General features: G+C 33.9%; 3 protein-coding genes and 1 long non-coding RNA gene across 5 annotated transcripts; 2 read left to right on the top strand and 2 right to left on the bottom strand.

Moving 5' to 3' along the window:
- Nucleotides 1-913: 913 nt before the first annotated feature.
- LOC135146633 (probable ATP-dependent RNA helicase DHX37) lies at nucleotides 914-7,293 on the top strand. The gene is given in 24 exon segments (XM_064078766.1): nucleotides 914-993; nucleotides 1,048-1,143; nucleotides 1,201-1,317; nucleotides 1,372-1,453; nucleotides 1,504-1,641; nucleotides 1,703-1,994; nucleotides 2,050-2,237; nucleotides 2,291-2,473; nucleotides 2,528-2,643; nucleotides 2,697-2,895; nucleotides 2,990-3,039; nucleotides 3,088-3,318; nucleotides 3,381-3,495; nucleotides 3,557-3,771; nucleotides 3,836-3,937; nucleotides 3,997-4,116; nucleotides 4,175-4,363; nucleotides 4,416-4,505; nucleotides 4,557-4,601; nucleotides 4,662-4,847; nucleotides 4,906-5,035; nucleotides 5,118-5,219; nucleotides 5,313-5,434; nucleotides 7,222-7,293. Coding segments are annotated over 19 exon segments (2,631 nt in total). The 5' UTR covers nucleotides 914-993; nucleotides 1,048-1,143; nucleotides 1,201-1,317; nucleotides 1,372-1,453; nucleotides 1,504-1,641; nucleotides 1,703-1,818.
- Nucleotides 7,294-9,734: 2,441 nt separating this feature from the next.
- On the bottom strand, nucleotides 9,735-10,547 carry LOC135146564 (WD repeat-containing protein 82-A-like). 2 transcript variants are annotated; one of them, XR_010283871.1, is made up of 5 exons: nucleotides 10,358-10,547; nucleotides 10,169-10,303; nucleotides 10,035-10,116; nucleotides 9,842-9,978; nucleotides 9,735-9,789 (listed from the first exon to the last, which is right to left on the bottom strand). XR_010283871.1 is itself a non-coding variant. In XM_064078692.1 (5 exons), the coding sequence occupies exons 2-5, from the start codon at nucleotides 10,251-10,253 to the stop codon at nucleotides 9,751-9,753; spliced, it is 300 nt and encodes a 99-aa protein (XP_063934762.1). In that variant the 5' UTR covers nucleotides 10,254-10,303; nucleotides 10,358-10,547; the 3' UTR covers nucleotides 9,735-9,750. The 2 variants fall into 2 exon arrangements, 1 of the variants encoding a protein (XP_063934762.1); XM_064078692.1 differs by having other exon boundaries at nucleotides 10,049-10,116; nucleotides 10,198-10,303.
- Nucleotides 10,548-11,101: 554 nt separating this feature from the next.
- LOC135146569 (uncharacterized) lies at nucleotides 11,102-11,784 on the bottom strand. The gene is made up of 3 exons (XR_010283876.1): nucleotides 11,547-11,784; nucleotides 11,278-11,375; nucleotides 11,102-11,168 (listed from the first exon to the last, which is right to left on the bottom strand). It is a non-coding gene; the product is annotated as an uncharacterized LOC135146569 (long non-coding RNA).
- Nucleotides 11,785-19,131: 7,347 nt separating this feature from the next.
- Nucleotides 19,132-22,862, top strand: LOC135146611 (probable manganese-transporting ATPase catp-8; the record flags this gene model as incomplete). Its single annotated transcript, XM_064078731.1, has 21 exons — nucleotides 19,132-19,223; nucleotides 19,308-19,598; nucleotides 19,649-19,756; nucleotides 19,844-19,981; nucleotides 20,038-20,172; nucleotides 20,235-20,372; nucleotides 20,472-20,590; nucleotides 20,643-20,766; nucleotides 20,825-20,936; nucleotides 21,015-21,137; nucleotides 21,189-21,275; nucleotides 21,327-21,439; nucleotides 21,495-21,609; nucleotides 21,663-21,732; nucleotides 21,788-21,957; nucleotides 22,014-22,123; nucleotides 22,176-22,256; nucleotides 22,310-22,387; nucleotides 22,439-22,543; nucleotides 22,599-22,747; nucleotides 22,805-22,862. Coding segments are annotated over exons 1-21 (2,490 nt in total), but the record flags the coding sequence as incomplete, so codon positions are not given.
- Nucleotides 22,863-22,868: the final 6 nt, after the last annotated feature.

Here is a 22,868-nt window from a genome sequence, read left to right as displayed (position 1 = left end):
TTGTTTCTTATATTATGCACTTTCTCTTTAATAAATAAAAAAAAGTAAGCTATGGAAAAAAATGTATAACGATGGGAGAAGGGTAAAATCAAGCGCAAGCTGCTTAGTCTTTTTGAAAATTTAAAAGTTTGAGCGTAACATAACATAGTTTTCTGCGAGCTTTGAAAATATAATTAGATACATTAAACAAAATAAAAATAGTATGTGGCTTAAAAGGCGCGTCTATCCAAATTATATATATATGTTCTCTAGTCAACTTGTTATTTCGAATGCGTACATTGACATGTTTGGAAGCAAAGCAGTTGCGTTTAAAGTAGCCCTAAACTCATTCCAGATTTCTCGCCGTGCACGAAACGAGGTGCGCGCTGAGTCATTCAGTTCCAAGAGCCGGTTTGTGGGGGCATTAGTAGGGGCACGTTCACGTCTTGTATATTTACGGAGGAAGAGTGAGTAGTTACTTCCACTTTGAGGTTTATCGTAACGTATTCGACTTGTTACCGTCAACTTGGTCACGAATCAATAATATAATGCCACTCTACGAGGGTAAACAGCAATAGGCAGCGAAGGTAGTGCCTATTCCGAGGGCACTTAGCGAGAGTTTTCAAGTAGTGTTGTAGGTGTAGCTGCAGTAATGCGGAACTGTTTCTCGACGAGTGGTTTGCATTGTCAACGGGGAGGGATGCGATGCTGGTGTCCCAAGAATGCATAGTATGGAGCTTGGGAGTGATAGCAGAAAGCCCTGTGGAACATCGGTGTAAAGTTTGTAAAACCACCGCGTGACCAGTTTTATTGCCAATAGGAGGGCCGCCTGGGCGGTTCGCTTAACAATATAAGATGAAACCTACTTCACTTAGCAAAGCTTATACTTTATTATACATTTAAGAGAAATGTTCGATTATTAACATGGGGAAAAGCCGCCGCCTTGCAAAGCAACAAACAATTGTTAAGGACATACTTGAAGTGGGTGGTGAATTATATTACAACAAACCTGAGGTCTTTACTTCAAATATTTAAAGTTAAATTCTTGTATTAATTAATATTATTAAGTTTCAATTTATAAAAGAAAGTTGTAGCCCTCTATCCCATGTTCCTGTTTTAAAGAAAAAAAAGCTTTCGGTTAAACAAAAAAAGAGACTTAGAAAGGTTTGAAACTTATAATCTTTATAAAACCTAATAACTTACTACCCTCCTATTTTTAAGATTTTAGAGAAAAAGAAAAAAAAATTGGAACGTTTAAATATTCTCAAAGAACTCCAGCATGTCCAAATTACCTCTGAACATTCCCAGCTTCTCTATAAAACTGCTCACTTTTCCTCCGTACTGTTTTACAACATCCTTTTTTTTCTAGTAATTCTAATTTGTTTAAAGTAGGGAAGTAAGAAAAATAAAGTAAAGAGAGCGACAAAAATTATTAATACTGACCTACATTTGGAATCTCAAGATTATAGAGAGCGTTATTACTATTTTGAACCGATTTTATATGCAACTAATGCTTTAAAAAAGCGGTTGAAGATTCCAACAAGGAAGAAGACAATCCTTTACGGAAACAAAAAAAAGAAGATGCGGGTGGTTGCTTTCTTAAATATGCTACTTCCCTACTAAGAAAAAGATCTTCTCAAGATAATTTTTATGATTCAAATGGTTTAGCATAAGTTTATTACCAACTTGTTTATGATTCTCTTAAGACTATTTATGAATTTAGAAGCGTATAACCACCCTTCCCCGAATCCGTTAAGCCCTTTTACTTCTCTTGACTATTCAATAAAATCACAAACAACAGAAAAAGGAAAGATCAGTGCAGTAAAAGAAGATGTTAACATGCCGGTTGAGAAAATTGTTAAACTTCCCGTAGTCAAACCAATACACGTTGAAGTCAACAGGACTAGAGATGTTGAGGAGCAGCGCACTTCTCTTCCCATTTTTTACGAAGAGTTTCAAATAATTAGCACTATTAAAGAAAATCTTGTTACCATTCTTTGCGGGGAAACCGGAAGGTAACGTCTACTCTATTATTTTCGTAACTCTACAATTATTTTTAATATTTTTTAGCGGAAAAACCACACAACTCCCTCAGTTTTTATATGAGGCCGGCTTTAGTTTTCCTGAAGGGAAGTTTTCTGGACTCATCGGCGTAACAGAGCCACGTCGCGTGGCCGCCATCAGCATGAGCGCACGTGTAGGGCACGAGCTTAACGATTCCACTCTCTCGAGTTACCAAATTCGTTATGAAGGAAATGGTTTTATAAGTCTCATATATATATTAGATTTTGTTTTATAATCACTTTTATAGTCACAAGCAGTACGCGAATTAAGTTTATGACGGAAGGCGTGCTTCTCAAGGAAATCGAAGAAGATTTTTTACTACGTAAGTACTCCGTGGTGGTGTTGGACGAGGCGCACGAGCGCTCGTTAAACACTGATATTCTTATTGGCCTCCTCTCGCGTATAATTAAACTCAGAAAAGAGATGTCAGGTATGTAACTGAATTTATAGAATCTTTTTTATAAAAATCTTCTATACTTTAAAGATAATAACGAAGACGGTGTTCTCCCCTTCCGATTGGTTGTTATGTCCGCCACGCTTTGCATTAAAGACTTTACTGCTAACGAGCGGTTGTTCGACTGCGTTCCTCCAGTCATTCAAGTATTTGCTTGAGCGATTTTTTTTGCAATTACTATTTTAAATTATTTTTGGAGGTGGAGACGCGACAGTTTCCAGTGACAATCCACTTCAACCGCCGCACACCGCTCGATGATTATCTTGAAGAAACTTATAATAAAGTGTGTAAAGTGCACACGCATTTACCTTCTGGCGGTCTTCTGGTTTTTCTTCCTTCGCAACGGGAAATTATGGCGCTTGTGAGGAAACTCAGAAGGCGCTTTCCTATGAATCTTGGTTATTATTATTATTATTATTATTATTATTATTATTATTATTATTATTATTATTATTATTATTATTATTATCCTTTATAACGATGCTATTGAAGATTCTCAGGACACACCTGAAAAAAAATTACTTAAAAGTAATACTTTTCAGGTTTGGTTTATGTTACTTTTTTTATGCAGCCGATTAATACTCATTCAGGCTGAGAGCAGCGCGTCTACGGAGGACGAGAGTGAAACGGCTGTTACTATTCCGAATCTTTCATGCCCTCCATTGCACGTGCTGCCGCTCTACTCTCTGCTGCCGCACACCCAGCAGATGAAAGTTTTCCGCCCGCCACCCACTGGCGCCCGTCTATGCGTGGTGGCCACTAACATTGCGGAGACGTCCATAACTATTCCTGATATTCGTTACGTTGTGGACTCTGGAAAGGTTATTTTTATTATTATTGTAAATTATTAATATTATTTTCTTTACGTGTGCTGTATATAAAGGTTAAACAGCGCACCTATGAATTCGGAGAAGACAGCGTTTCTCGTCTGGACGTGCAGTGGACTTCTCAGGCATCTGCCAACCAGCGAGCTGGACGCGCGGGAAGAAGTGGCCCGGGTATTACTTGTTTGCTCTTTATATATATTCTCTCGTGGTTTTGACTCTTTCCGTTACGAAGGACACTGCTATAGACTTTATTCTTCGGCTGTATTTCAGAATTATTTTGAGCAATTTTTCTCGTCCAGAGGCATCTACTACTATTGTTGTTGTTATAGTTGCTATACATATTTCAAATAGATATTAAGACTACCTATAGAAGGTGTAGTCCTGCAAATGAAAGCGATGGGAATAGTCAACGTTGTGAATTTTCCCTTCCCGACTCCGCCCGATATGGTTTTTTTATTATTATTATTATTGTTACTAGTAACGCTTTATTACTAATACTGTTGTTATTAAGGCATCGCTGGTTTCTGCAGAGAAGCATCTGGTCAATTTGGGCGCTGTGGACCCTAAAACGCTAAAGATCACGTGTTCTGGCACGCGCATGTCTAAATTTCCAGTGACTATTATTAGGTCTTTGCTACACTTTTGCGCTTCTTAACGCGTTCACCTGCGCAGGTCCCTCCCCGCTACGCGAAGCTTTTAGACTTCGCATTGGACCATCGCGATATACTCGGCTATGTGATTGTCATTGTCTCCGCTCTAGCTGTGGGACACGTGTTTCTTTCCGACTATGAAGTTCGTATGGGAGGGCGTCATCGTTCATTAAAATGTATGCTAGTTTATACTTTTATAGACAACCAATGGCAACTCGGATAGGGGGCCCTCGTCCTCTCAAAAGGCTAAAGATGAAATGTTGGGGGCGTGTTCTTCTGATCTATTTGCACTACTACGCGTGGTGGGGGCCTATGAATATGCCGGTAACTCATCCGACTTCTGCAAAAGCTATTTCTTGCGGGAAAAGTCTTTAAAAGAAATAAGAAAAGTGAAGATTTATATAAACTGCTTTTCTTATTTTTTTATATATCGTCTTCTAGCTTTTTTCCCATCTCGTTAAAATTGTTAACCGAGTATTTTCCGCCAACCTCTCGACTGGTTTAAAACTGAAACCACCAACAAAGAGACAAGTCAATTATGTTTTGTTTTTAATATTATATTCATAATTGCTACTTTTATAGGAGAGTTTACTGTTTCAGGCGATCTTCTCTGCATATAGCGATCATGTTACTTAATATTCTTACTCATTTTTATTATTTTATACATCAAACTTTTTTTTAATGCAGCTTGTAAAACGTTATCACGCAGAGTCCACTGATGACAACGAATTGCTGCGGATTAAAGGCGCTTATCAAAGCCTTCATTCGGACGATCTTTTTTTTATTCACCAATCGTCTGTCCTCCACGCGACACTGCCCGAATGGGCTATATACACGGAGCTCGTGGAAGTGGGCTCCAAGAAGTACATGAAGGTCACTTATAAACTTCTCATTTTATTCATTACGTGCCACACTAATCCATGCTGCGTAGCTTCTGACTAAAGTAGACCCTGCGTGGGTCCCTCTTTATGCTCCTTTCATTTGCGTATTTACAAAGCCACGTGACCTTCAGAACGCCCGTTACGACCCACAACTAGACTCGGTGTGCACACGGCTTTCCGGTGATATTATTATTATTATTACTTTTATTATTATTATTTTATTATTATTATTATTAATTATTATTATCATTATTTATTTTAGCTACTGCCGGGATCCATTCTTGGCAGCTTCCAAGCAGAGAACTTCCTTTTCCTGGCGAGGATCCCAACCTCTATAAAGTATTCGCCATGAGTCTTCTGGAAGGTTCCTTAGCCATTATAATTACTTAAGCTTGAAGGAAAGTTATAAAAATGTTTTTTTATAACTTTTTTCAACCCTTTTACTAAACTTAATCAGGAGAAGTGATTTCTACGCTAAAACCACTTGTTGCCCACCTCGTGGCCTCTCCACGTTTGCTACTGACCACGTGCACACAAGAGCGTGTCGTTGCAATCACGTTTCCTTTGGCCAATAACAAAGTAAAATTTTTTTACTTGTTTTTTTACTCTATAACTTTTTTATTACTATTTTCCTTTTTCTATCATATTTAAATTTCATTTTCGTATGTTTTACAATTGACTTTTGCTTTGAAATAATTTTTTTTATTGCCTATTATGTTTATTATATAGAACTTTTTTTTTACATGATGATATTCTTAAATTTTTATTATATCCATCTTTTATTAGTTTAAAATGTTATTTTTTATTTAATATTTTATATTACATAATTAACACTTGATATTTTATTGTGATTCTCAATAGATAAATAATTTATGAGTAATTATTATGTTTATATTTTATTGATAATTATTTATAAATAATAATAAACTTTTAAATACTTTTAAATTTTTTTTAAACGTTATATACTAGTTTTTGAAAAATTTTGTAGTATTTTACCTTTTTCATCTTATTTGACAAAGTTATTATATATTATTAATTTATGATTATTCTAATACTAATTATATAATTTTCTATAAATTTTTATTTCATTTATATTTTATTATGTATTTTTTTTTTAAACTTGAATTTTATTTTTAAAATTATTAATTAAGTTTTATTATAAAGTTTTTAGCATTAAAAAAGATATTTTTAATTATATAATAGTAATTATTTTATTATTTAAGAATATAATTATTATTTATCGTTAATTTATAATTATTATACTACTTATATAACTTCACTATAATAATTATTATTGATATAATTTTATTTTAGATTATAAGTTGATATTTTATTAAATTTAAATTCAATATTTATGAGAGTAATTTTTTTACTTACTGAGCATGATAAGACGTTATATTTTATTTTTATTTATTAATAATTATAAAAAGAAATATTAATTTTTTTATAATAAACGTTGAGGTTTTTAATTTTATTGGTAAAACTAACAGAATGTTGAATAGTTTTTTATTATTATAACAATAATATTATATAAATATTTTATAAGTTAAAATGTAAAGTACATAATATTATCATTATATGATGTTAATTTGCTTGACAATTTATACCATTTTTCTAATCTGAAAGTTTTATGAATTTTAAATTTAATTTTACATAATAGAAATTAAATATTGTTAAATATGCGTACGATTTTTTTTTTTATTAAATTTTCATATTTTTACTTAAAATTTTTTATTATTCAATTTAATTATAATTATATAAGAAATATCTCATTGTAGAAGATTTCTGAATTCACTACTTCTACAAAGTTATTACTTAAAAAAAATTATATAACTTTATATTAAATCAAATAACGAATAATAAAAGTGAAAGTTAAAAAAATAATTTATAATATAAATTTTTTTTTAATTTTTTTAAAAAAATTAGATTAAAACATTAATTTTTGAATTTATTTGAATTATCAAAACTTAATATCTACAGCTTCTAATAAATTTATTAATTTATTTAATAAAAACTTGTGGTTTAATTTTTTGGTAATTTCAAATTCCCTCATTTTTCAAAAAAGTTATTACTTGTTACTCGCTTAGTTAAGTTCTCTAAAATTTTGAATTTTTTTATTTAGTGTTATTATAACTTAACTATTAGCAACAATTATTATAGGTTGACTTTTTTAATATTTATAAATTTTATTTTGCTTTGTTAAAATTTTTTAAAGCTGATTTTATATATTATTTTATTATAACTTTCTTTTTATTATTACTGCAACAAAATATATTCTTTTTAATATTATTTATGAATTTATTGAAGTTTTCCTAATTAATAAATTTCTTTGCGGTGGGCTGCATTATTAAAATTTATTTTTATAGAGGCTAAAGACAGAGATGGATTTATTATTTTTGAAATTTTTTTGGCGGCTTATTGATTATATTAAGATCTAACTATAATTTATATATATATTTAAGATAATTGCTAAATCACCTTTTGATTTATAAACTATTTTCAGTTTTAAACCTTCTAGTTACTAGAAACTATAAATTATATTAGCTGAAGAAATGAGGATCACATAAATTATTTTTAAACCATTACTTTTTATATGCACATGAGCAATTTAAACTTTTTACAAATATTCTGGTTGCGGGTCAGCCTTAATGTTATAATTAAGTTTCTAATTTTTTGTAGATTTGTACTCGAGCATCCTTAATAAACCAGTGGAAGACAGAGAAAAGTTTTTTATTAAAAGCTTATTCACTTTGGATTCAAAAGCCGATGCACTCTTTGCTAATAGAAATTTGGAAATCTCTACCAGAAACTTTTCATTCTGCACAGCATTAATAAAATTGTGTTCAAAATTATTTGTTTAAATTTTACTTGATTATTTAATTCTGTATGAGATTGGCTGTTGCGCTCTTTTTTAATATATGTTTTTAAATAGGAATCTTTTTTAAGTACACCTTAAAATAAAATCAGGATTACCTTAAAAAATTTATTTTTTGGAGTTGCGCTATTAGTTATTTTAGTTGCTTTGTGTATATAAGATTGGTTAATTTAGCCGATGCATACTTTATTTTACAAAATACGTAAGTTTTTATTAGAAATTGTTTAGTTAATACAGCATTTAAATAATAATAATAATAAAGATGTAATCAAAAAGTTATTCTTTTGTAGTTGAACTTTTACCTAAATTATTCTGTGTATAATTGATAACGTCACTTTAACTTTTGCCCTATTATTTATAATAAAAATATAAAAGTTTTGTAAACACTACGATAGAAAATTTTATGTAGTTATTGAGGTCGAAAGAATTTTTTTTACTACTTTATTATTAGTATAGTTGTCTTTTAGAGAAGACTTTTTTATTTACGAAATATCTTGTCTCCTTGTTATTCAAACTAATTCTTGGTATTTATTACTACTAACTTTGTACTGTTTGTTTTATACACCGCTAGTTGAGTAAGTAACTTCTTTTTCTGGTTCAACTCTTAAATTAAGAGTGGTCACTAGCAGCTAAAAGTTTCTTAATGCACGGGAATGCATATATTTTATATAAGAAAGCATTTTAAGCTAAGCCAAACTCTCTATATTTTTTATACGCACACTTAGTAAAATAGTAGCGCTTTTAATATAGGTACGGTAATAAAAGGAGAAAGAGAAAAATATAGAACTCAGCAAGATCCTCGTAGAACTAGGTACGCTCGGATTAGCGTTTATTGTGTACCATAACATTTTTTTCCGCGAAAATTACGGTTTTCCAACAACTTCAAGCAGACTAAAATAGTATTTTCTTTAAATTAATAAGCACAATAAAAGATGGATGCTTTTAAAGTTGAACGTGTACGAAAAATAATTTTTAAGTTGTAAAAAAATATTGTTAGTTTCATAGTTATGTATGCCACTAGAAAGACGGAGAGGAGCAGCAAAAACAGAAACTTAGTTTTTTATAGAAAATATATTTACTTCTCCTTATTCCTCATTAAAAATTACCCCTTACTTTATTTTTATTGCCCGATAGCCGAAAATATTTATATCTGTACACATACACAACGAAACCCGATGGCTGCTGCCAGGATAATGTCTCTTAAGGTGTAATATAAAAGCTACTTAACGCACACAATTGAACTTCATAAGTTTTTATATTGTTTTACATACCTCAGGTCGTTATAATATATAAAGAAGAGCGCAGCTTACGTTGATCGAGCAAACTCAACTATCAAGCAACAGCAAGGACAACGACTACAAACTGTTAAATATTTTGTTGACGAATCTCTTCCTCAAGATCAAACCCGTGAAGGGTTTAGAATCCGTTTGTAATGGCCACTAAACCTTAAAAAAGAAAGCATATTCGATTGATGTTCTATAGTATGGAGAGCGTCTAGAATAAAAATACAAGTTGCAGGAGTTAATGCAAAGCGAAAAATGAGATCTGCATCCTCAGTGAAACGTAGCTCTCCCCACTTGAGCCATCAAATTTCAGCATCTCTGCGCTATATAGCCGGATCGGCGGACGTTGCTGTCCTGCTTAACAGTTATCCGGAGGGATTCCTCCTTCGTACTTAAAAATTTGTTACTACTATTCACTTCATAATCGCCCAAGTTGTTAAGGATTTTAAATTGCAAGACAGGCCTGAAATCCTTATAGCAACGAGCAGATAGCAAAAATCTACTACACGCTTACTCGTTCTACTAAATTTTAAACTAAAATATAGTTAGTTTCTATAGTTATATGATAAAGATCTGTTTACACTGAGGTTTCACTGTAAACTTCAACTATAGAGATTATTAGTCGGAAAACTTTGCTTTACTAGGAGAATTATTTAATAGTTATTTTAGAGCAAAGGATAAATTTCGAAGCGTGGTGTCCCCTTAATATTCATGAATCAACTTTATTTTTAACGACATCAAAAGTCTAATTTCTTTAAGTTCGGAATCCAGAAAGCCTATTTCAGTTTATTTAATATTTAAGACGTTAATATAAAACTTAGCTTTTACCAAGCATTCAGCGGCAGAGGCAACCATCATGAACTTTGGATTAAATCTAACTTGCCTGATAGCGGTTTTGTGCCCCTCAAAGGCGTAAACTAATTCTCCTTTCAGATCCCAGCAGTAGATGCCACCGTCTTCCGAGCCTGCAAGATTTGCAATGGAAAAAAAAAATTGAAGATTAAAAGAAAAGGGAAGATACCACTAAGTACAAACCGGCCGTCCGGGGAAAAGCACACGTCTTGCGCGTTGACGTGGCCTGATAACTTTGCGTGGATGGCGCCCTTAAGGGAAAACATTATTCTCAAAGTAAAGAAACTGAATAAAAAGAAAAACATTAGAAACATCCACGAGAAAGTGATCACCGTTCGTGGCGATAAGTAGGCTTTTCCCGTCGGGGCTGTAACGAAGGAGTCGCCATTCAGAAGTCAACAACTCAGGAAGATCGAAGGTAAATGTACAAGCAGGCCCCTTAAATAATCAACAATTAAAATTGTAACAATAACGAGTAAACTAAGTGCTTACCGAGAGAAACTTGGCTAACGAATAAATTTTTATAGATTTTGCATCCAAGGCCACAGCAAAGTTTGAACCTTGTGGATCAAAGAGGGGTATAGGCAGCCCACCGGCCTGAAGGCAGCCCTGACAGCGGGGCGACCGCAAATCCCATAGACGAACGGTGCCGTCTGCCGCGCCAGACAAGAACCGGTCAGTATAAGGAGCCATATTTAAAACTTTCACCCTTAAAAGTTTTTAAATTTTTTAATTTGTCAAAGTCAAATAGAATTTATTTTTACTTACAGTCATAAAACATTAAATTCTCTAATACCAAACCTGATTTCGATGCTGAACATATATATAGCTAAGGAAGCTACTACTGCAAAGAGGCAACGAATAAAAATATTAAAATTATTTCACAAAAAAGTTAAACTATTTTTAACAAAGCGGATGTTTAGTGGTACACTTAATTTTAAAGCTTACATGTTTAAATAAGAAACAAAAAGAAACTGTCAGTACATCTGGAAAGTCAACAATTATAGCTTACAAATAAGTGCGAATGCTTTTACAATCGTTCTAAGCTCAACATAATTACTTTTCATTGAAACATAAATTAAAAAGACCCTTGTTTATTTGACTCAACTTAAAAAATATAAAAACACAAATCTACCATTTTATAGAGCGGGCTCATTATTTATAAATAAAAGGCAGGTTATTTAGCAGATAACAAATATAGCTAAATCGAAAGTGAAACCAGTTATAATTTAGGACCTATTAGTGTGGCCTTGAAAGTAACAGAGATATTTATTGTCGTGCAATGAAAGATGACGGATGTTATCTACGTTTATTTAAATGTTGACGGTAAAAAATATAGGTTAAAGGGCTAAAAGTGTATATATAAAGTTTACTCAACTATGAGAGAATCTTTAGAATAAATAAATAGAAACCGTCCAATCTAGTGGAAGTATGTAAAATGGTGTTTTCGCAATAAGTATGTTCAACGACTCCAATTCCATACTTTTTTATATTAATAGTTTTCAAATCTCTTTGTGAAACAAATATTTTATTTACAAAAAAAATCACACCTCAAAATGGTATATACCCCTCTACCAAAAAATAGTTTCTCTTAACTAAAATAATTTTTGAAATTTTATATAAAAAAATCCTATATTAAACATTAATAGTTATATATATATATATATATATATATATATACAAGCCACTGTTACAGTCGTATAGCACTATTTTCTCGCTACCAACTGAAGTAATGCAACGTTTGCCGTCAGTAGAAAATGTTAATGTTTCTGTTTGCTCAGGCAGATAAGAGTGAATTTTTGCTATTTCAAATGCTTTGAGCACCTTGTAAGTAAGAAGCATTTCACAATAAATAGCCTTAGCAGGCCTGTCTTATTTATTTTTTTTAACAATGGCGTACTACGACTAATACTAACTATGACTTTAACTGCTTTAGCCTATTTCTTTTCCTCAATGGAAAAACGCTGAATACCACCACCAGAAGAGATACCTTCGAGTACTAGACCCGAGAGCGTCTGAAGACCAGCTAGCCAAGCCTCCCCGACTAAAAGCTTCCGCCAGAGGGGGCCCGCAGGCTTATCTTAATAGGGATAACTAAATTTATATCTAAGGCTACTAATTCACCTGCGAAGCGCCTGAAATACTTATTATACAATTTATGCGAAATTTGCCTATTAAAAAGAATTCAGAGCAAAACTTCCTAATTGTTACAATTATTAAAAAAGGTTTAGTAGAGATGATCTTTTACAATTAACTTTAATTCCAGTTATCGGTTAGTCTTCTTAAGACTAACTAGTTTGTACGGTAGATTTTGAACATAAGTTTTAATGAGTTCTTTCATGAACCTCAAATTAAGCAAGGTAATATTATTAACTAACCGTAGTATGGTGCGTTCGAGGGCGTCCTTGCGATAAAAGTAGTTCTTTGTTCATTCCAGTTAAAAGTAAAACCATGAAAAGTTTTAAATAAACAGAATGACTTAAGATGATAACAGTAGAATAGTATGTTGCCTAAACACTACTTGGTATCTATTCGCTTTCTCTGTAACTACATCGAATATATATGATTTTTCTTCCAAATTCTAAAATTAGGTTATGCAAACTGAATAATTTTTCATTTAGTTAAATTTCACTTAAACATTAGGGTAAAGATGTTCACGCCCTGCGGCTGAGGGAGTCGTGTTAATTTTTTGGTAGAGCATCCGTAAAGTGTAATTTAAGCGATGTTAATTATGCTGGCTGATCTTCAGGTTCTCATACTAGTGGTAACCTCTCCCAATAACGGTTTTCTAGCAGTCTTTTACCGGCTAAAGGACATAGTCCAGAAGCGATATTTCTCCTATTTCTAACCTAGTATTACAGAAAGGAGACCTTTCTTTTTCATATGGTTATAAACTCCTCTTGAAGGAAATTGAAAAGATTAAATGGTTTATGTTTTAAAGAGGCTGAAAATAGTATGTCAGTGCTAAAGGATATAAAAATCATGCCAACTATGTGTCACCTTCTGAGTAAATATTGCTTGGGAATAGCGTGCCAAAGAAGAGTTAAATGCAGTGCTTAACCAGGAAGCTTTTTAACAAGCATTTATATCTTTGATTAGCTATGTGTTAGATATTCTACCCTGCCAAAAAGTAGTCGTCCATCTTAAGAAGAGTAGTTCATCTCAAGTATCGAGTCCTGTCATACCCCCTTTCCTTGTTAAATGGTTTTCGCTTTAACTTCATTTTGTATTCTAGTTTCCTTACCCATACAATATTTAAATTTAATGATAATCCTTTCTTCTAGGCGACGGACTTAAAACGGGGCATAGGACACTTTATTTGTTAAATTTTTCGCCACGCCGAAAAGCGAAAACCGACATTAAGTCATTATAGTTTAATGATCCCCAATAATAGGTTATTGATAAGTGCGCAGACCATTAAAAGTAGCTTAAAAAGTTGGTACAGTGCATGTACAAGAGTCAATTCGTTTAATTACAAACATGTTAGTAATATACGCGAGCACAAGAAGAGTATAAAACCTTAAAACAACGTACTCTCTCGGGAGACCTAAGTCTTTCAAGTGTAATGCAAAGTATTTTTAATAAAAGAAAAGTGTTCTAGTTCTACTCTTACTTTATATTATATAGTTAGGCATTATAATTAAAAAGTATAAGCTACGCAAAGCGCTGCGTTTAAAATGACTGCTTGTCCTGAAGAAGGGCAAGTGGGAAATCTTGTTTTACGCATATTACCGAATTTGTCAATGGTTTTAGTATAAATATTCGACCAATAATTAAGTAGTATCAGACTTTGATGAACTGCTCGTTCTTTTTTGGGGGGTCTAAATTAACAGTTATGTAAAACCATCACGCCAGGATAAGAGCATTGACGCGAATACTCAAGTTGGTGGGTTCAATTTCCACCGATAAGACTTTCTTTTCCGGTCTATGTTGGTAGCGTGTTTAACCTATAGCCCTCATAAATTCTGATATAACTTCCCTGTCGGCTACTTATAGTTCATCTGAACCTTCGTAGTAGAGTTAGCTTCTTTAAGTTGGCAATACCTTTTTAAACCTCGAAACCCTGCATGCGGGTCTGAGACCCACCCATATAATAGGCACCCAAACAGCAAAATTTTCGCCCTAATTGGTTGGAGTAGCACCAGCTAAGAACCCTCCACTTAGCCCCCATCCTTCAGTCTCGGTCTCCAACGTTTGTGTTTTCTAGGTACAGTTGAAAATTTTGCTACCTTTTTTGATATCAATTTAATAATTACAGCGCTATGGTCAACTGACCGGGCTAAGCTACTAGGTCTTAGTTACACTTTGCAAAAATTTTAAAAAACTATTTTCATAATGGGGAAATTAAATCTATAATGTCCGCTTTTTGACTTTTTACTAAACTGTTGTTTAGTTAGGTTATTGCTAATGTTTATAGTGTTGGGTTTACCCTCCCACGTGGTATAAATTAAACCTTTGTGGTCAAAAAGATATAAAACAAGGTTTTATTGAAGGTGAAGCAGCGGTTCATACCCTCACCCTGAGGACCAAACCTTTTTGTCTGGTATCGACAGTTTATGACTTGTTATAATCAGTACACATCATCCTAACTGCGCAATGGTAAAAACACTAGATGTTAAAATTCTAGTAACGAGCTCTTTGATGTTAAATAGCTATTGATGTCACAAGTATAATTTTTTTAAAACCGAAAGTTGCTACACTAAGTAAGTTAAAGGCGGCGTTGCCTTCTACCTTAAAGTAGACATAGCGGAGGAAGATTTATTGAGTGGCTACTTACAAAGTTTTTAAAGTCTTTTACTTTTGCACTCGGATATTTAGTAAAATCAGTAGAGCTATAATTTTAATATAAATAGAGGATCTTAAACTAGTTAATATATATCGTTCGACATACTCGCCCCAAAACTGTTTAACAGTTAAGTTATTAAGCCTATACATCAACAAACTGAATTAAATATTATAAAAAATGACGTGTTAACTACTCTTTTTTAGAATAGTTTCACTTGAGAACACATAGATTTAAAACTCGAAATAGGTATGACTACAGGAAGGTCTTATTATATTGTTTAAGTGTTCTATTGTATGACAGTGCAGCATTTTACTTAAAATCTTTACATAACTTTAAAGAAGACTAATCAATATTAACAAGAAAAATATAGTTATAATTCCAATATATCTGTTTGTTTAATCACTTGAATCGAATCATTTAAAATTGTAGTTTTAGATATAAATTTAAGATGTAAAGTTGTATTGTTTAGTGAATTGCTCTGAGAATGCTCCTGGGGAAGATTAACAACGACTACTAGCCCAGATTTAGGATTGGTAAGCTGTTTAAGATTGTTGTTTGCTCCCAAATCTTGGTTTGCTCTTCAGTAAAGTACTTTCTTCGTTGCAGCTCGAGGCTATGCTTACGGGGTGACTAGCAAACGTCGAATTTGTTTTAACTTATGCTATCAGCAAAATTTATTTCAAAGTATGAGGCTAATAAGGTCTAATAAATAGCAGGTGAAATTATAAACCGTTTTTAGGTTACAAGCATGTTTTATTCGGGAAGGTATTTTATTTTTTATTTACTTACAATATGAAATTTTTCATACTTAACAGTACATAATAAATAAGTAATAACTTACAGAAGTATTATTTTCTACAGATAAAGTTGACTTTTAGTAGAATGAGTTGCTGTTTAAGTTTAATATAAATATTTTCACCCAATGACCAAAATCATTGTAGCTGCTCTTAAATTTAGAGTTTCTTTAAGATTTTAAAAATGTATAGATATATTTTACTTTAGTTTAATAAGGTTTTCCTCTCTAACAAATAAACCTTTGTTAGGAAGACATTTGAAATAAAATTTTCCATCAACTTTGCCATCATTTTTTCCGCAGTGGTCACTTTCAAGTTGTAAGCCGAACCAGATACCCTCCTTGAAATGAGTTTTTCCTATAAATTTAACAGTTCCAATTGAACCTGTGATAATATAACTTCGTTTTTATTAATAATAGTAAACCGTAAAATACATACCCTGTCTGTTTTTAACGGCCACGTAGTCGCCAATATCAATAACATCGCGAGGATCATGACCAGGATAGAGAGAAGTCATGTTACAGGGAGACTGAAATAACTCTTGAGTCGCTGAAGGCAACTTTATAGTTTTACTTTCGAGGTGTTTTGAGTTTTTAACACCAAGATGCTTAGTATTTGAGTATTTCGACCCTGAGAAGGCTTCACTGATCATTGAGTCCTGTTTTCTAGCTTGGTTTTCCTCAGAAAGCAATTTTTTTTTAGCTCTTACTTTTAGGTTATTATTATAATAATAACTTATTTTCTTATTTCGAAGGGCAGGCTCTTTTCCAAACTTTTGTTTCTTTTTAACACGGATGGGATTTATCTTTTTTTTCTTACGCAATTTGATAGGTAAGCAGTTGGAAGCTGAATCTAAAGAAGGCTTTAATATTTTTTTTTTACAAGGAAACTCTCTAGTAACTCTATTTGATGAAAGCTTTAACTCTTTTATCAAAAACTGAATTTCTTGCGTCTCTTTCAAAATTTTTAAGATTTTCTCGGATTCTGCTTGAAAATTTCTTTCCGACTCAACCAAACGTTTGTTTAAAGCGCTTAAAAACTTTGTAAATTCCTTTTGAGTAGTTTCCTTTGAAAGAACTGCGTTGTTTACTGGCTTACTGCTTGCTAAATATTTGTCATCAATTCTGTTTTTGTTATTCATTACTACTAATAAAAGTATAGTTAATAATGATGAGTTACTTATTAATCTCAAAATGTAAAGGATTCCCGCTATTCAAGCTTTCGTTATTTCTTAAATTCATGGTCATAAGTTAATCAATTTAGTGTAAAGTAGTATTTTACCCGAGGCTCAAAATCTTTAAAAGTGATATAGTCCAATAAATCCTATTACAGGTGTAATATTTAATTGCAGCGAGGATTAAGTAAAAAGCACCTGCAAAATAAAATCTTTGAACATTTGATTCACAAATACTAGGTGCCTAACGCACAACCTTCAGAATCTTTCGAGCATTTAGTTTATAAGTTATTTTCTCTGACACCTGTGATAAAGTTATACTTTTACCTGGAAGAAAATAATTTTTGCAACTCGTCGATTAATAATAATTAACTCATTACACATAACATATCCACAGGTTTTCACTCCGCAACCCTTTTCTTTTTACCGATCACCCCATTCTTAACCCACCATCCTTAGGATTTGAGGTCATAATAAAAGAATTTCTGCCCTCATAAGGAAAGGCGTCCATGTTAAGGCTAAACTTGTCCGTCCTATCGTTAACAACCGCCTTTCTGAACACTACTGTTGACAAAGTTGAAGGCGCTTATTTGCGAGCGTCGATGTCTCACTCGAGTGACGAAGGAGTTGTAGCGCACTAAATATAAATGAACGATTGAGTCAACTACACCGACGCATTACGAAAAAGTTATTAGCACACCACAACAGTTTGCGGAATGCCTCTTTTTACCACTATTTTACCTGTACCACAGCGATTTTGCGGCAGAAAACGACATATATACGGTAGAACTATCTGAAAAGTGACCTATTTACTTAACAGTGGGTATCATCAACGAGTAATTGCTCTTAACGGGTGAAGAGCAAAGTTTATTTTACAGCGAAGAAATGCATTTACCAATGCCACTGGTTTTTAAAGGCGCAGATATAACGCGTTTTTCAGGCGATATTTATAGGAGTCAGCATTAACAATAAGCTGTTATGGCGGCCGAGCGTTACGCACTTAACTAGCTCTGAAAGCAAACTCCCGTTCTGCAACAAGCGACGCTTGTATGTATTGTGCATCCGACCAATTTTTGACCTACACATTCTGTTGTCTGAGATACTGCTTCGCTTCAGGTGAGATAAGGCGTGGCTGCTGCGTGTTATGGCGGGCACAGCGCTAGACGTTACTCTCTTACGAATGCCATTTCGACCTACGAACGGCTAACTAAACTCACTAACAGCTAATAGATTAGCTCGCTCACTAATCATGGGATGGTCACGCTGCCGCCGTTCCGACCTGCGCGTTTAGTGTCTGACGTAGTCAGGATGGGAGTAAAGCCAAACTATATAAGAATTTTGCTTAAATGTAGGCAAAAACTTTACTTTGTAGGCCACTAACCTGATCGAGTATTCGGTGTTAATTGGCCTAGTTGTGTACATGAAAACTCCCTTTTAGTTTTCCCTCTGAGGGTAACGTTTGCTACTTTTAAACACAAAAGCTCTTTGCTTTTATTAAAGTTATGTCCTTTTTTAAAATATTAATAGTCATTAAAAAAATAATAATAAAAAATAAAAGTTTGCTCTTCAAACAGGTGGCAGAAAGTGTTTTATTCGTCGTTTATTACCTAACATTAAGCTTGGATAATAAATTCTTAATTTATATGATCAACTTCAAAACTTTTAAAAAAAACTTTTAACGAATACTATAAGTCATAAAAATTATTTTATTAAGAACTTCTTCTCTATTAAAAAGTTAGCGACTAAATAAACTTCTACATTCCAAAATAGACTTCATCTACACAGACAGATGGTTAAAGCGACACTACTAAAAAGGAACCTTAAAAATTGGTTGTACTACCTTTTTATACTTGTTTGACTAAATTACCAGACTTAAATTACCAGCAGAAAAATTAAAAATAATAGTAGTTACCTCTAACAACTTTTATATTACACATAAAATCCTTAGGTAAAATATAATTTTTTTAAAAAAAAATTGTCATGCTCCATCTAAGGATATGTGAAAAGCATTTATTGAATCACTTAATAATTAGAGTCAGAGGCTGTAGGGCGTTTTTGAAATTCTGTGTTGGTGAAGAATACGAGCGTTAGTTCTATAAACTAAAAGTTTTGGATGTAAACACTGCGTGACTGACTACAGTGCGTTAGGCTAAGAGGTAAACAGAACGGCAAAGGGGGAGAGGGGCGCAGAGCTGGAAAATTTTGCAGCGTGGGCTTGCTATATATTAACTGTCATGCTGGTGGCTAACAAAAGCGCAGGTAAACAGTGGGACTAGTTATAATGACTACGAAATAAAAATTATGTAAAATTTCTTTTATAATTTACTACGGCAAATTAATACATAAATATTATAAAATTTATTGATTTTTTAAACCATTTGAGAACATCAATTGTATAAATTACACAAGCTGATCGATATTGACTCATTTTTACTTGGCAATTTAATAAACTTTCACCCATTGAGGGTTAAGCAAGAGCTATAAACTGTTTGTTGTTTGCCTTATTTTTTTTGTTACATTGTATGGAAATTTTAACAAATGTTAAGGTGCGACAGTAAAACGATTACGTCGCTAACATTGCATAGACGGCGCCCTTTATACCAGGTCTTACCTAATTCTTTTATTTAGTCACAACATTTAATACTGACTTACTTAATAACATTGGGCTTTTTATAAATTGTATTCTAGAGATTGGATGTGCTTATCTTCATATTGCTTCTCTTTTATACTTTAAAATGGTGCTATGACACCTCTGGTCGACAATTAACTGAAACTCTTCATAAGCAACGCGATGTTCAGTTATCAGAGTTTGAAGGAACTTTCGGTGAAGGGATGGTTTATGATTTTAATGCCCATGAAAACGTTTTTGATAACGTAGTTGGAGAAGAGAGCCCAAATAATATCAGCGCTATTGGAAATGAAGGCGATTACTCTTGGTTTTTTAAACCAGAGTCATCATGGTTTTATCAAGTTGAAGCAGTGCGTTAACTTTAAATTTCTATTTCCTTTTTTGATTAATATATTTTAAGACTTTTAACAAAGAAGAAGAGCTGCCTTACTTTTGGCAACCAGACTTTTGGGCATCTTTCACTTTATGCGTTATTATTTCTTTAGTCATTCTTTGGCAGTTATTGCAGGTTACGTTTTATATTTACGTTAGGGTTTTACATTTGAGTAAAAAAGGTTTTTTCCTTGTAATTTCCTAGTCTTTTTAATTTAATTAGTATTGGTCCGTTAGTTTTAAAGCTTTTATTACCTGTAAAACCGTTAAATCGTTGGGAGAGGCCCACTTAGTCAAAGTTATTCCTCGTAAGCACCGCGGAAAGCCTTCGCTGGTGGAGCTTACTGACTTAAATTCTAAAGTCATTTTAATTCGTGTAATAAATTATTATCTTTTAGTAATTTATTAATTTTATAGAGGCCCAGCTTCGTTTTCCAGAAAGTCCGTTTTGAGTATACTTGCGAAACTAATTCTTTCGAGAAAGTAAAGTGCAATTTAAATACGCCTATCTCTAGTTTTATTAGCAGCACCGGGATCAACAACGATGATGAAGTTTTTTTATTTGTAATAATTTTTCAAAAAAACTAATTTAATATTTTTTTTGCCAACTGAAGGTTAAGGAAAAGCGAAGGCGCTTCGGTCTTAATCGATTTGAGATTCCCATGCCCACCTTTTTGGAAATGTATATAGAGCAAATCACGTCTCCCTTTTTTGTGTTTCAAGTCTTTTGTGTTGCGTTGTGGTGCTTGGAGGTATTGAAATTTTAATAATCATTTTTGTGTGCTCTTAAATTTTTTGAATTTTCAAATTTTTTTTAATTTACTGAGAGATTTATTGATCGTACTGCATAGGAATACTGGCAGTACTCTTTATTTAACTTGGTAATGATACTCGGCTTTGAAGCTTCCGTAGTGCAATCAAGAAGAATGAACATCCAAAAAATTCGCGGGATGGGAAACAAAGCAACCGCGTGTGTTTTTCTATGAATGATCTTTTGCCTTTAAATTTTATAATTGTGGAAGGTGTGAAGCGTTTCGGAACAAAAAGTGGATTTTGCTTTCTACAGAAGACTTAGTTCCTGGAGACTTGATCCACATTCAAGGCGGAAAGGAGGACGAAGCAACTATCCCCTGCGACTGCTTGCTTGTGCGTTCCTTTCCCTTTTTAAAGACTTTTAAAATTGTTTATGAGATTAAATTTCTAGTTAGAAGGATCTGCTGTTGTTAATGAGTCTACGTTGACTGGAGAAAGTATTCCTTTATTAAAGGAAGCCATCGCGCCTTCCGAGAGAAATCTCGACGCAAAAAGCGAAGACAGGTTCTTCTACACTTTTTACTTCCTCGCTTTCCTTGAATTATGGATTTAATTGTTCTATTCTTTTACACTGGAATTGTAGATTCATGTCCTTTTTGGCGGGACGCAACTTCTGGAGGCCCGAAACGAAGCCGGAAAAGTCACGTGTTATGTACTTCGAACGGGATTCGCGTCTTCTCAGGGAAAACTCGTTAGGCGAATCGGTAGGTTTTTGTCGGGATGCTGTCGCTTTTTTAATATTTTTTGTTATAAAGAATTCAGTACTGAAAAGGTGACGGGCGATTCTTTAGAGGCGGCTTTACTTTTGGGCTTTTTGCTTTGCTTTGCCTTGCTTTCTTCGGGTTTTTTATTATTTTCCAGCTTTACACACTTCTTTTGATCCATTAGTATAGGATACGTGCTTCATCGCGGCTTGAGTGAAGGAAAGCGTTCAAGATTTGATCTTCTTTTGCACTGCATTCTGATTATCACGTCTGTCGTTCCGCCGGATCTCCCCATGCAGATGGCACTTATACTATTTTTTTTAAGGCGTCTTTCCTGTATAACTGTGCGACTTGCAGGCTCTCGCAGTGAACACCTCTCTGTCGGCTTTGATGTACCTTTCTGTGTTTTGCACCGAACCCTTTCGGATTCCTCTTGCAGGCTCCGTTTCGGTGTGTTGCTTCGATAAAACGGGTATTCTAGCGCTAGTTGTGTTGATCTTTTCTATTCTTATGCGGCACGCTTAGGCACGCTGACTTCTGAAAGATTGCAGGTAGCAGGAGTGGTTCCTTCCTCTCTGGAAGCACCAAAAAACTTGTACTTTTTATTCACTTTGTGTGTGCGGAAAAGTCTTCACTTGTTTGCCTCCCAGCACCACTTTGATTCCCGCTGAAAATGCACCGAAAGAATTTCGCCTGGTCGTTGCTGCCTGCCATTCGGTCTTCTTTTCTTCCGGAAAACTCCACGGCGATCCGCTGGAGGTCGCTGCTCTTCTGAGCATCTCGTGGGGAAGCGATGGGCGCTATGCACTTCCGCTTGAGTGTTGACTTCTATGCGGGACAATTATCGCATTTTGCTTATTTGTTACTTCGTTATAGTGTTTCATAACGAATCGAAATGCATGAAGGGGGCGCCTGTAGAAATTCTTCATCGCCATCACTTTTTATCTTCTCTGCAGCGGATGTCCGTTATTGCCAGCTATTCTGAAGTTGAATGTCGACAGTTTTACTTAATATCTAGTTTTGACTATATTCATTTAGCATCGCGGAAATAAAAGGTTTTACTGCTTTGCAAAAGGCAGTCCTGAACGCATTTACACTCTTTTGAAAGACTCTGTGAAAGTGCGAGTGTTTTTTTATCTCGATAGAGACTGTTATTGTTTACTTATGACCAGCACAAACCTATTTGGTATAACGAAGCCTACACTGCGCTGGCCAAGGAGGGCTACAGGATCATCGCGTTGGCATATAGAGTAGCCCCTTTCGTGTTGATTTTCTTTCTATCTTACTATTCCCTTTCCAAGGAACTCGCTAGTAAAGAATTGCAGCATTGCTGCAAAGACAGAGACCTTGCAGAAAGAAACTTGACGTTTGCGGGGTTTCTGACTTTCAACTGCCGTAACAGAAGCGTTTGCTTTTTATAAATGAGAATATCTACCAGTTTTGTTTATGGATTTTCTGCAGGACACTAAAGAAGTCCTCCAGGAATTGATAGAATGCAAAAACAACGTGTGCATGATTACCGGCGACTCTTTGTATACGGCAGCCCACGTGGCTTCCGAGGTTGGGATTGCCCGTGCCGACAAGTCGCTCATTTTGTTTTTGAAGAAAACGTACTTTTGTTTTTGTTTTTCCTTAATATTTTCTTATATATTAATCTATTCTTATAGAGAAGCTGAGCTTGCCTGGGTCGACTTTGAATTCGAATCGCTGCGCGTTCGTTATTCTGCTGCC

Source organism: Zophobas morio, unplaced genomic scaffold (genome assembly GCF_036711695.1).
Source record: "Zophobas morio isolate AGI-343-1 ecotype UQ-CSIRO unplaced genomic scaffold, CSIRO_AGI_Zmor_V1 ptg000243l, whole genome shotgun sequence".
Lineage (NCBI taxonomy): Eukaryota > Metazoa > Arthropoda > Insecta > Coleoptera > Tenebrionidae > Zophobas > Zophobas morio.
Note: the sequence above shows the minus strand (reverse complement) of the source record. Positions and strands in the feature narration are given on the sequence as shown.